Here is a 14,414-nt window from a genome sequence, read left to right on the forward strand (position 1 = left end):
TAGGAAGCTTGGCGGACTGAGCTCCAAAGCATACTTTTCATGTAAAAAGCCCTTCTGTCCAGCCTGAGCCTCTTACTGGTTTTTGTCATGTTATATCTGGCCTCTCAACCAGACATAACTGGCAATGAAATCATCACCAGTTACTTCTGGCGGTACTTCATGGATCATGGTGGTACTAGGTGGATCATGCAAAGTGGTAGTGTTGGACAAACGTTGAGAAGCACTGTTCTAGTCAATCCTTTAGTAGAAAAGGATGGCTTTAGAGGGTGAATGTCAAAGGGATACTTTAGAAAGACAGTTTTCTGATGAGCAAACCAAGAATAATTTGACCCAAACAACCTAAATGCAATTGTTGCTCCAATATGCTCACAGAACCAATAACAAGGATTTCCAACTAGTTCAACATCGTGGACAATTCCACGGGCATGATAGAGCTATGTGTACATGGAATGCACACCAGCTTGAAGTGACCATAGAAGCTTTTGTCATTCAAGGAGCACCACATGTGTGTCATGAGAAGGATTATGTGGATGGGACCACTGATATGCAGTCACCTCAAACACTTTCTTCTGAAGCCTCGCAAAACCTACCCTCTACAGGCTCAGAAATGGATTTCTATCCTTCAAGGCCTTGATGGCTCTTTTTAGTTAACTTGCTTTGGTAATCCCTAGTCCATGTGAGAAAAATGTATACTTTCACATGGCCAACTGAGCACACCTTTGCGTAGCTCACGTAGGAATCTCACTAGAATGCTTAGAAATTCCATCTCTCTTTTTGAAATGTGAGTTTCTTGCTTTCACCTTTAGAGGAATTTATTTGAAAAAGTAAAAGATCTGAAACAGAAGCTAGCATTCATTGTTCATATCTTCTCCAACACTGTATTCTCTGGGTTAACAAGGAGGGGTGATGGTTTATGTTGCCCTGAAATTGACACTTGCGAATATATCAACACTACCGTTATCTATTTTGGATGTGGTCTTTGACATTAAATTGCTGGCAATTGCTTTCTATAGGTACTCTGCTCAGAAGACCTCACAAAAAAGTTGCTGAGGGCAAGATGAGATGTTTGCCAGACACCCAAGAAGAGCTAAATTCCTCAAACTAGCATTGTACTCATATTCCTTCCTGACTTCCAAAAGCTCAAGCAACAGAGGTGTCTTATTCTTGGCTGTACTGTTTCCAAGAATATTGTTACTCTCTTTGAAATCGTGATGGCTTGGACAAAAAAAAAGGTCAGTGGAAGATGACGTATTAATGTCACAGATGACTATGAACTCTTGTGCTAATGAATGATTCCTTACATTACAAGAAATAGTGATGAGAAGGAAGATACAGGGCTGCTGGTATACAAACTCTAGTACGTAGGCCGTATAAATATTTTGAAAAGAGCTCCTGAATACAGGTGCAGCCTATTTATCCACGGATTTTTTTATCTGCGGATTTGTCTCAAAGAGAATGGGGTGGAGGAACCAAAAGTCACACGCACACCTTTGCCTCCTTTGCCCTGTGCTGGCGTCTTGCTCCATTTCCAGGCAGCACAAAACACTGCAAAAAGGCTCTGCCTCGCCCAGGCAGGGAAATAATCCTGGAGCCCTGGAAGAGGTTCCCCTTGCAAAGGAACAGTAACACTCCTGGAACCCCTGAGTCAGCAAAGAGGCTGAAGGGGGAAGGAGGGGCCAAAAATCTCTGTAGCCAGAACACGTGCAGCAAGATGGAGCTCTAGCTCTCTCTCTCTCTCTCTCTCTCTCTCACACACACACACACACACACACACACACACACACACACACACACACAGGGGCAGGTGTGGTAGCAACAGAGGGATTGCTTTAAAAAATCCAGGGAGTGTTTGCCAAATTCCCCCCCCCAATTGAGATGGTGCAGGCAATCACTGACACAAGCAAACCCCCCCCCCCCAATGGTGTAGGCAATCACCTACACAAGCAAGCCTTCCCACCAAGCAAAGCATGAGATATACCCTACAATCCTCTCCACACTTTCCTGGGAGTAAGCCCCATTGACTGGAATAGGGCTTACTTCTGAGTAGAAACGCATAGGGCTGGACTCTTAAAAGATCAGCAACCCAACTGTGAAAGAAGTCAGGCAGCTGGCAACGGGGAGGGCTGAGTACGGAGGGGAAGGGATTGATAACAGCTGCCTTAGCTTCCTTCCATCCAGAAGTGTCAGGCTGCAGTCTGTTTGCTTAACTCTATGAAATTTAGCACAACGCATTTTTTGTTAATTGTGCTGAGTCACGGAACGGAACTAACGTGGATAAATAGGCTCCACCTGTAGTCTTGTTGCAATTGAAAGAACCACTGATTTAGGATCTCTTTTCACATACCATGTTGTTCCTATAGGTTAAAAAATAAGACTTCCAGGATCATAAGAGATTGTGTGTGTGTTCGGTGTTAAGTTATTTCACTTCTTGGCCATGAAAGACTAACTACATGGTTAGAGTAGAGCAACATTATAGGTTTAAAGCAGGTTGCAAGACTGCTACTCCCAAGGTAACTGAATATGTAAACACAATCATGGATTCATTACTTACTAAAAAGTGTAATTACTGACCTACAGCCCAATCCTGAACTGCCCACAGCGCCCAGGCTCGGCAGCTCTGCAGAGGGCTGCCACTGAATCCTGCGTCTCCCACGCTACCGCAGGAGGCTTCTGGGGAGAAGGGGGCATTCGTCCCCTTACCCCAAGTAAGGGAAGCAGCCCCGCAATGGGGCTACTTTCTTTAGTGCCGACCAAAAGGTCAGCGCTAAAGTAAAGGCACTCGCGTAGGGCACACAGCCCTCCATGGGTACCCTGGATCCTGCGGAGCATAGCTCCATGGATCCGCCTCTCTCCCTCCCCTGACATGTCTCCCACCCGCCCCCGCTGGTCTCCTCCCTCCCCGGAACGCCTCCCCCATGCCCCGTTATGCAGCCTGGCGGTCTGGGACACCGCCAAGCCGCGGAACCTGGGTCACCGCCCAGCGGGCTAGCACCAGTGGGAGGCCAGCAGTGCGTCCTGCAAACGTGCCTTACGGCACGTTTGCAACTATGGTCCACGGCATGGAGCCGTGCCGTGGACCACAGGACTGGCCTCCTAATCACAAAAACAACAACATCTACAATTAAGGGATGCTTTCATTTACTGTATGGCACTAAACCCAGGACTGCTGTTAAGTACAGGCATACCTTGCACTTTCATCCGGTTAGGGACCAAAGCATGGATGAAAGTAAAAAGTGGATGAATGACAAAGCATTTAATTGAAAGTGGCTGAAAGAGCAAAGCAATGCAAGCCAAGTGGATGAAAGTCAAGGTATGCCTGTCCACATCCTTCAGAGAAGTTTATTCAACCCCTTCTCTCTGATAAGTGTACTATGACCCAGCTATTTACAAACACAGACCTGTCACATTCATACTGCATTTTCAAGCACTATTTGGGAGTAAGTTACACAGCTATGCCCAGATATGGAGTAGTCCAAACCACCTTTAGTATGAGCCAAAATATACTTTTCAAATATATGAGCGGAGTGGTCAACAAACATTTTACCTGATGCTGGTAGGGTTAGTCTGCCATCAGTTACTGGTTTAGATGAATGACATATAACCATCTGATTATCTTCCTTCTCTTTACTGGGATGTTCACTACGGAAAGGGGACTCCGCAGTTAACAATGCTGAAACATCCAAGTTACGGCTTAAGTCAAGAGGGAGACACAGTCCGCGCTTCTCAAGTGAGACATGAGCAACATTGGGAACTATATAAAAAAAAGAACGTAATATTAACAACAGACAAGCATCGCATATCTTGGGATTTTTGAGTTACACTCCTAAAGTAGCACAGGTCTCATCTATTAGTCAGAAGCTCTCATTAGGTGGGCAATGTCTTGCGAAGGCCTTATTTTTAAGTAGTTGATTTCTCTCTGGGTCTTTAGTTAGATTGAAATACATTACCCTCCAGGAATGCTGGCAGTTGATTTGGGACATTGATGGAGAACACTTTTCCATCAGTGACAGGAGAGGGAGAAGGAACTGTTTCTAGAGAATCATGAGGCAACGAACCAGTTGCTAAGCGCTGTGATCTTCTTCTCCGCTGGCTATTTTTGGAGGATCTAAGGGCACTCACTGGTTGTGATGGACCTAAAAAGAGACCTTGCAATGTTCATGAAGCAGACACAGGTCACCGTCTTACTCGAATATTTTTTAAGACTGTCATAAGGCACTTGTCTTAAGTAGTTCCCATCTGGCACAGTGTCACTTATTAAAACAAAAGCAAGACTAGAGGACTATTGGAAGTGTTTGGTGTTTTGAGGTGATGAATTTGTGGGTCTAGCCTTTTTTTTAGTAGAAATGTGCTTTAACTGAAAATGTGTTGAAAAGAGATCCTTGTGTGGGAACAGGTCTGACACAAAAGGTCACAGGCAGTACCAAAAACCTAACTTCAACGGTTCACTTAATTTCTGAATTGCACTTTTCCCTCATCTTATGAGTTAATGCAATAGGATGTAGCAAATATCAGTCTAAAAGTCCACCATATCTCAACATGTCCAGTGAAGTTTATCATTCTTTCTTTGATCTAAAAGATCTATTGCCTTTTGTGTACAGGTGTTGTGTCCATTGAATGCCTGTCCCAGGAGAGCACAAAGTCTCTGGGAACTTTCTAGAGACTAATAAAAACTTGTTTGTTCTGTTGAGCTTTTGGTTAGTTCTTTGTTAAGATGAATGATGTGTCAATTAGTATACATAGCTCAATTTCATAATTTTATTTACTTAAATTGTTTTCCCCTATTCTTCACTGTTCAATGTCAATTAATTGTAATTCAACGTGAGAGTCCCTCTTTCACAACTGAACAGGGTAGAGAGTTATATGATAACAATATATAAATAAAATTGAGGTACTGTACCTGCTTGCAATGCTGTTATAAAATTCTTCACACACAAAAACATTATGTTTTGTGATGTTGGTCCTGGCAAGCATCTCACTAGCTAGGCATGTCCTTATAATTAGGCCTTTATACAGCTTCAAAAATGTGTTTTGTTCTACAGGCTATTAATGCAACATTTGCTGCTTACTGGATAACATTTTGAAGTGATCCCCATTATGCTGTATATAATTTATCTATACAATTGTTCACAGATAAGATTCCTAAACCAAGGAAGCATCCTTTAGTATCTTTTGCTACATTAAAAGACTATCTCTTTGGGAAGAAAGTTATAGTAGTGATTACAATGGGCTTAATTCAGCCAAAGGTCAGTACTTCTAAATCCCATCAACTCCAAGAGAAAAGGTACATGCTTAACTCTCCCACTGAAGGCAATGGGACCTCAAAGTTTTAGAAGGTTTGAGTCCAATGTAGTTCTCACACGCATGCATTATGAGAAGCACTTCAAAAGTTCACACTATAAATGCTACTATAAATGCTAAACACCTTGGTAATTTAAATAAGTCCTTTTGCCTCCAAATCAAAATTTGAGGAAGGCGAAGACTTCAGAAAACAATTCTGAAGATGGGCCTAAGAAAGATGGGCACCATCTTATACCAATGTAAGGCAACAGTGGTAGATTTATTTGCTTTACATTGCTAACTCTCAATACTAAAAAAAGACAACTCATCCTCAGTGAAGGTTACTTACCGCATCAGGTGCTATTGCAACAAGCGTGGATGGTAACATTTAATGAGGGAAGATTTTAGAATGTTATTGGCAATAAGAATTAGAAAACTGAATTTGGGCCAGGTGAATATCCCACTGGTCCCTCAAAAATCCTCTTTTGCTTCATCAAAATACTAGTGGCATGATCCAGTCAAATTTAAGCACATTTAGGTAGTCTTGATTTCAGTGGGAAACTAAAGCACAAGCTCAACTCCCTCATTGAAATCAAAGACTCAATAGTAATTGAGCCATTTAGTTATTTGATTTTTTTCTGTAAACCGCTTTGTGAACTTTTAGTTGAAAAGCGGTATATAAATACTGTTAATAATAATAATAATAATAATAAGCTATGAATGGAAGGTGCCCTAAGTCTTCCAGTGACTATCAACCATGGATGCAAGAAAGCAGCATTCCTCATTTGACTACAGACCAAATAAACATAGGCTAGTGCTTTGCAGAAATCCACACTCTAGGCTACTCTGGAGCAAGGACTAAGGAAACATAGTAAGTGGTGGAGTCTGTAAGAAAGTGGGGAAGAAAAAAAAAGACAAGATCCCTCTCCATCTTCCTGTTAAGAGTTTAAATATCTTCTAAAGCTGCAGGCATTTCACTGCCTAAATATTTCTTGCTGCTTTTTACATTTCCCAGGCCTTATCTAAGCCTACCTCCTTCGGTCCCTTAGCCAAGAGGGTGAAACTCAGTTTACTTTTGCTTATTGTGCCAGAAATAGAGGAATCCTTCCATTGAATAAGAAACAGCAAGTTCAGCAGATGTTTTACGCCACTAGAATTCCTTGGCGATGGGAGAGAAGCAACACATATGAACATGGCTCATCCTCTCTTTTTTGAAGAATCAGGCCCTCTGAGCAGACAGGCGGTACCCTTTTGTTGTTCCAGGTCGTATGAGGAGCTGTTCTCTTGTCAGGACTTTCCACCACTACCACAGAAGGGCCATTCTATACTGCAATTTCATGTGACACCTTGTGTGCGTAATATGAAATAACTCAGGACAACAGTTGGTCCCTTAGGGCACATGAAAAATAGCCACCGGGAGATCTTGCAGGAAAACGTTTGCAAACTGAAAGAAGAGGTGGCTGGGTTTTGGTTTGCTTTCTTCCTCCTTTACAGTAGCCAATGTGCAGGAAACTGCTAACACAGGACACTAAGTACTTTTATAGTAATTCTGTACCTTCCAAGGCTTAATTGTAATGCTGTACTACCCCATGACACATTTTACTTGCAATTCAAATTCTTTTCTCAAAACCCAGCTAGGTATAAACAAGCCACAGTCAAATGAAACAAAAAAATAAAACCCCAATGATTATTATTTCCCAATATGACTGTAATAAGTAATTATGGTATGTTTTAAAATGTCTGTGCTCACTAGTTTTATTTATCACAGAAGAAGGAAGCTGGGAGACCAGGGTCAAATCCTCCACTTGTATTAATTCTGGGGAAATTGGTGGCTTAAGGGGCTTTATACACCCTGCAGAATCTCCAGATTCTTGTTTGCATTTCTTGCTGCGAGCCTTTCCTGAAGACAAAGTTGAGGGCAACAGTGCAGATTTCTGAATGTTGGCAGAACAGCTAATATCAGCTTCATTTTTTTTCTGACTTTGAGGTTTAGGTGATATCTCCTGAATAAATAATAAGAAATTGATACTTTTATTGCAGTTTCTTCATTGCAGCACTTGTATTCTACTTTGATTTCTTAAAAATCAGTTTAGTATTCAAACACAAGCATTTATTTTGAGAACAAATTAAAAATGTTGTTAACTAAGCAAACTAAAAAAGGGACACAGCCAAAGACCTTCATCCCAATCCAGCAATCTGCTCCAGGGCACAAGGGCTATGTGCCACCCTTGCGGCTTTCCTTCCTAGAACAGATTCCCCACTCCCTTCAGAGAAGAAAGACTGATCCACATACGCCTTATTTTGCATGTGCAGGCTGGTTTACTCCATGGAAAGGAAGGAGGACCTCACTTTGCACGCAAAAAAATCTGTATCTGCCCTTCCAACACATGGATCTCTGGATCAGAGTATGAAATTTTAAACATCTCTTCGGTTCTCATAAATTGAAAACAGCAATTGTTTAACTAAAATGAAGAGCCTACTAATGGAATTAAATAAAGCTTTAGGCGTTAAAAGTACCAGCCGATGCTATTTCATGGCCGTAAGTCTTTAAGTTTATCAATGTTCCACAAATTTAGTACAATTTGAATATAAGACATGAAGAGGCTGGCAGTGTCCCTTTATAATTTTGTAAAATCAACAATGATTAAATAATATTTTAGTGTAGTAATCTGAATGTCACCAAATGTCTTTGCATTAGGAAATCACAAGTGCCAAAATTGTTAATAATAATGTTAGCAGCAACAAGAACAAAACCAAAAGAACAAACGTTGTAGGCTAATAAGCTTGGAAAAATCAAAGCATACGGCATTTTCTACTATGTGATTGACTGTGCAATACTTTTGCCTAATACACATAACAGAACATTATTAAAAAACAGGTTTAAAGATACTGGCATTTAGGTATATAGCTGCAAAATTCTACTTTCCCACACAATGTATAACATGGTTTCATATAGTATGCAAGACCATTGTTCCAAATCATCGAAGAAATTCAGGAACTTGTTCCCACTTTTGGTAAAAAAACACACACCACACCACGCAACAAAGACCACCATGTTCATAACCTGAGTGTGCTCTCTGGATTTCAGACTTCTGTATATAAGAAATGCATTTTGGGTATTGATTGCTAGTTTTCATTCCCAGTGGTTCCAGACATTCAAAGTAACAGATCAGGAGAGGACAACCTGACAACTGAGCCATTATAGCTAGCCTTCCTAAACCAGACACACACGCACACACGCACGCACACACCACTTCACCATGGGAATAGTACACTGGCCAGATAAATATGTGAACCAGTCTCCTGCATGGGGTACAGAACAAGCATATGAACTACTACCATAAGCATAGTAAGATTAATGTTGCGTTTGGCATTAGGACTACACAACAGGATATGCTGGATTTGCATCTGACACACAGCCCTTAAGTTTCCACTCATGTTCTAGATACTAAAAAGTCACACAATGTTATGCTGGAAGTACCAAGCAAAGGTCTGGTGATGTGAAACGTTCCATTCAGCTGTGGTCCACTTCTACCTTTGTACCAGATTCCCATGCATACAGAGGAAGATTTATTCAAGTCAAACAAACATTTGAAGGATGGTAGCATACATCTATACTGATCGAGAAACTTATTACCAGAAATTAATTAGAGCCGTAACTTGTAAATAAATGATTTTATTGTTTATCTTCACATGTGTGAAAGACATCACTACAGCAACCATTATTTTCAAAGTTACAAAATTATTTAAAACAAGGTTTTTAAAACTTGTTCTAATAAGGTGCTTAACCTCTTAACAAGGACAAAATGAAACATTAGAAAAACCTTAACGAATGTTATTAATTCATCTAAGCAGATCTTGCTCAAAAGGAATACAACATGGCCCAACCCTAATACAGTTAAATAGACTACTGTACCTGCATCCATATAACCTGAGGATTTAGGTTTAGAACAGCTGTAAACTGGAAGGGGGGAGAAATCAGCAGCAGCTAACTGCTGCACTGAATTCCTCATTTGCATTACAATGTTCAAAAAATCTGAGAGACATTTTAACCGTATCATAGCTGCAGTCAGCTTAGCCACGATTAAGCCATTCTAGCCTAGTGCAGACATAATGTCGGCTCTCAGCATGCATGCTCCCTTGCCATCTTTTCCTCTTCTGAATGATTCTCTTCCCAGTGTTAACCCATTTAGAGTTATAGGTGACCCGATACTAACCATGGCTAACAAACTAACCCAGTTCTCATACGATTATATGAAAACCCACTTCAAACCATGGTTACAATAACTGGTTTAAAAAGAAACCATGGTTTGCACCTGTGCATACGCAACTTTAGAGCATGGTTAATATTGGGAGGGGTGTGTGGAGAAGGAAGAATTGCTTTGAACTGTGGAAAAGGAAGTACATGTTCACACTTATGTTTCCCAATTTAATTCCATGGTTTGCTGGGAGATAGCATTATATATGCTCTGGGCCTCTCAGGTTTCACTACTTGGCCATTATTCATTTCATCTGAGCTAGTAACTAGTTGTTGTTTTTTTTAAAAAGACCCGTAAATGCAAATTCAGAATTTTTTTTTCTACCAAAAAAAGGGAAAAGCTCACATTTTGTTCCCCAATTGGGAAACTGTTTCCTAGTAACTAAATGCTTTTCAAAAACAAGTCCACATAACCAAATGTTTATAGAGACACATTTTGTAGGTTGCTAATGCTGACTACAATCTGTGGATTTTGTTTCTATAGAAAGTTAACAAACAGCAAGCTTAGTTCAAAATATGCAACATGCTCTCTTCCATGTTGCTTACAGAACATAAAGGAAGTCTGCAAAACTGACAACTGCAGTGATGGTTCTGCTTGAAAACCAAAGGGTAGCATGGCATTGTTTGTGGAAGAGTCATCAGGTTGTCAATCATTCCATAATTTCCTTTTTGCATGTCTGACAGCAGCGCACTGTGGAAAAACTGGCTGCAATGCCCCAAGCCATTGACTAGGCTGCAAATTGTTTGAGAGTTGGCAGGCACATTTGGTGAGGAATATTCTGTCTGCTCCTCGTTGTTTCTGGCACACTGTGGTTTGCACGATGTGGATTAATCTGTAGAATCAAACCTGGGTATTTTGTGAGGAAGGGGAAAGATAATTGCCCATTTCAAGGGCAGTGGTTTCACATTTCAAGTATCTTCCAGCCTCTATGGTTTTATGAGGCCTACAACTATCTCTGATTGTACAGTTACTGGGCTGCAGCCTGCATCCCTAATATGCAAAAAGATAAGGACAGAACACCTATGACAAAAAGCACAGGGCTGCCACTCAAAAATACTGAGCACCCCACTCCACGTTTAGTTCAATTTACCATATGTGGACGCCACAGTGATGTGCATTTTTCTGCTTCTGTCATCAACAGCCAATGCTGTGGGAGCAGGAGCTGGGAAAAGCACACCATAATGGCATCAGGACGCAGGCCAAGTTGAACTAGACCAGTGGCCTGCAGCTGATGGGTGGTGACCCCATAAGTGGGCTGGACCACCACATCCAGTTTTTATAAGCAAAAGAAAAAGTGTGATCGGGATGGAGAAGTTGAAGGAAGGGGACGTAAAAAGAATTAGTAGTTGGACCCATGTTGCAGGCTGAGGCTAAAGGTGGGTTCTGAATCAGAAAAGACTGAAGACTACTTGACATACAAAGATGGTGGAGGGAGCAATTCAACATGAGGTTGCCATTTTTGGCAGCCAACCTGTATTCATTGCAACATGTAACTGCCCTAAGAAGCTGCATAGCATAGCAATACATTATCAACTCTTATGCAAAAATATTATGACAACGCATTGACACCACAGTGACTCAGAAATGGCCATTAAAGCCCAGTCAAGACTTACAACTGAACCCAAGCTTAGAGATCATGAGCAAGTTGCAGGATTTCTCTCTCACTCACACACACTCACAATCTCCGAAGATTTGCAAACTGCCTCCTCACCAAGACATACAGTACGGTTTTAAGAACTTTAAAATGAATCCAGATCCTCCAAAGAGAATACCCAGCTCCATTTTAAACTGGTTAGCAGTCACACAACATCAAAACTAGTTACAGGAGGACAGAAGGATTTCATGTGGGATCTCTATGCACAATCTCTAAACTCAGGTTCAGTTGTTAAATCTGAAACTACACACACCATAAACAATGTGTGCTCCCAGAACCAGCACGGGGTCAAGGAAGTAAAAGGAAAAAAATATTATTAACAGAGTAGCTTGTATGGGGTCTTTAAACCTGTTCATGTATAACAGTATGAAGGAAATTTTTAGAAAAGGGTTGGTCAGAAAAAAAAGTGGCAGAAGAAGCTCTTCTTGAAAAGGGGAAAAAATTTTTAAATCCTACTCACTACAGATCCAAGTCAACAAAAAAGCCACATTAAAAGCTATATTAAGGCTCTGATTCAAATAAATAAATGTACTGATTTTAAGACTCTTTAACTAGCCTTTGGGCAGAATTTACCAGAACAAGAACACTTCCACAAGTCACTCATAACTAAAAAGTGCTAAATATGTTGAAGGTTTGACCATATGGCTGTTTTGAGGGGAGATGGATTCCAATGCACGCCCAATATGCACATGCATGCCAAATATGCACGTGAAATATGCACATGCTATTTCACCTTATGGCTGTCTCCACCCACCCACACCACAGGGGGAATGGTCTATATGGCAGAAGTTACTAGCACCCAAATACATGTACTTACCTGTATTTTATTTTATTTTACTTCCTGTGCTTCCTGTTTAGAACACAAACATCAGAACGCAGCAGGAAGCCGTTACCTACATCATGCAATGAGTCTGCAAGTGACTCAAATATGGCTTTTAATTCAGAGGTTCTGTCCAAGTAAGGGGTGGGATACAGACACCCAAGCATTTTTCCTGACAACATATTGGAAAACGCCTGACTCTATTTGCAACAAATTCAAGGCAGCAGGATTGTTTTCAGCACCACATTTGCAGGTTGGACTGTAGGCAAAGCAAGTCCCTCCATAGAGATGAACACTGCTCTCCAGAATTTCTGAACAGATACCTGAGAAAGGCCTCCTGCCAGACAAACAGAAGCCACAACTGCAAAGGAACTTTGCTTCAAATGGGAGATCAGAGCCCTTCCTGACAGTATGCCTACTTATGAATGAAAAGCCCAGACTGTTATTCCCATGGCAGACTAAACTACTTCAATCGTGACACTATTTCCTTAGAATGCCAAATGTACCCCATCAAACAGAAACTGGGGTGGGAAGATGATAATGAGTCCTGCCTGGTGCACACACATCTATAGACCAACATATTTAGCACTTATTTTCACTCTTGAGATTGACTTCTGGGAATGAGCCTGTGTATCAACTGAAGCATAAGCAGCAGCTCTTAGTATGGTTAGTGAGCTAGCCCTGTTATTAGTAGGCACGGTCATGCACAAAACATGAGAGGCAGAGCAAGCTAGACAGAACATGGCCATCTCCACTTTAGAAGTGGGCTCAACCAGACCCCTAAAATGTTTTTAATGTCTCTTTTTCATATTTATTAAAAATATACATCCTAGCAAAAAAACGTATGGCTCATTGAACAGTTTCATAACACACAAACAGGTTTACAACACCAATTCTTACAATAGAAAGGAAACTTCTTACAAAAGAAGTTCTGCTGGATGTCAAAAACCCTGTGTCAAAAGCACAAACTGAACTTGTGTCACGGGTCTTCTAAGCCACTGGGGGTACAATTCCTGCTATACTGAAACAGTACCTGGGGACAGTCATCTGAGGTGTTGATGCTCACAAAAGTTTCAGTTTGCTTTTGAAAATAAAGGTAGCCATGATTTGGGACACAAAGCTTTCTGATCCAAAGCGCATACTGTGGAAGTCAAGTCCAACAGGCTTAACATTTGAACCTGCTTCCATGTTATGCATTCTTAGGATTGCAGAATTACTTCCATTAACTCCAGTTATGCAGAGATGTAAACATACAAACAATTCTTTAGTCCCCCATTACTTTCTGTCTGGCAGGGCAATGTTAATGTCATGGACCTGATATTTCCCATGGTACTTTCCAGTAGGACCCTCGCAAAAGAAATTTCATACCTGCTCCAAGACTGGAGCTGCTTCTTTGTTGCCTTCCTTTTTTTCAGCACCATCAGCACCGACAGCTTTGGATGCCAACAATCCTGCAAAAAATCAGAACACAGCAATAAGAACATTTCAAAACGATTCAAGCGCAACAAGTATAATCTTGCAGATGAGTCTGGGTAGAAACTATTTTATGGCAACACTGCTTCACAGAAACCTCCCTGACATCTCTAGAGAACTTGAAGGGTGTGTTGTTTTTTTTAAACAAAGTTATGAATGCAGAGCCAGGGTCACTGAACAGTCACCACACTGCATGTTATATTACACTCTGTAAAGTGACCTGAGAGACAAAGAGACGGTCCACAATAACATTAAGCTTTTATTAAGCAATTAGCATCAATTTGCAAGAGTGGTATATTTTGCTTTGCTGCTTGTAAAACTAGAGAAAAAGTACTTTATTAGAGTTTCAGTTTAATGAATTGTGGTTTCTATCGAAATGACCTGTGGCTTTTGTACTTTGCTACTTCATTAGATGCATTCTGGGGTAACCCTGGGAGGAACCAGGAACCTCTGCATGACCCAGAAGTGGGTCATTAGTGCTATTTTTAGCCAAGAACTGCACAGGAACTGAAGGTAAGAGGGTTACTTTGCAGGAACCACTTGAAGGTAAGAGATGTGATTTTAGTGCTTTTCTTTTAAAAGAGCACAAATGGCGAACCAGGCATCTGCTGGCATCCTCCGTGTGTTAAATTCACGGATGTTGGATCCGTGGATACCGAGGTTGCAGCTGTCAATGAAAAAGCACACAATATCAACTCTTCAATGAGAGCTTACCCGTGATCTTGTTAAGACGAGCCCGCTTTGCCTGAAATGAGTTGCCTAGATTATTTTTCCTCTTGTGTGCATTCTCTGCTTGCACAAAGGCAATCTTTGGGACATCCACTAGAGGGAATCCTGTTTGGATGTAAAAAGAAGAAATCATGTACTAAGTCCATACTTCAAAAATATGCTTAAAAACAAGTACTTAGAAAATATTCTAGGAGTTTAATTC

General features: G+C 41.0%; 1 protein-coding gene across 5 annotated transcripts in view; it reads right to left on the reverse strand.

Annotated features, from left to right (window-relative positions):
- PHF20L1 (PHD finger protein 20 like 1) overlaps positions 1 to 14,414 on the reverse strand; it is a 63,574-nt gene that overhangs the window by 20,837 nt on the left and 28,323 nt on the right. For 3 of the 5 annotated variants that reach the window (XM_066623217.1, XM_066623216.1, XM_066623220.1), the window contains 5 exons: positions 14,198 to 14,317; positions 13,379 to 13,461; positions 7,028 to 7,280; positions 3,948 to 4,133; positions 3,545 to 3,751 (listed from right to left, as the gene is read on the reverse strand). In XM_066623217.1, coding sequence (XP_066479314.1) covers positions 3,545 to 3,751; positions 3,948 to 4,133; positions 7,028 to 7,280; positions 13,379 to 13,461; positions 14,198 to 14,317 — 849 coding nt within the window. The remainder of the gene's footprint in view (positions 1 to 3,544; positions 3,752 to 3,947; positions 4,134 to 7,027; positions 7,281 to 13,378; positions 13,462 to 14,197; positions 14,318 to 14,414) is intronic. The other 2 variants (XM_066623218.1, XM_066623219.1) reach the window with 2 other exon arrangements.

Source organism: Tiliqua scincoides, chromosome 4 (assembly GCF_035046505.1).
Source record: "Tiliqua scincoides isolate rTilSci1 chromosome 4, rTilSci1.hap2, whole genome shotgun sequence".
NCBI classification, from domain to species: Eukaryota; Metazoa; Chordata; class Lepidosauria; order Squamata; family Scincidae; genus Tiliqua; species Tiliqua scincoides.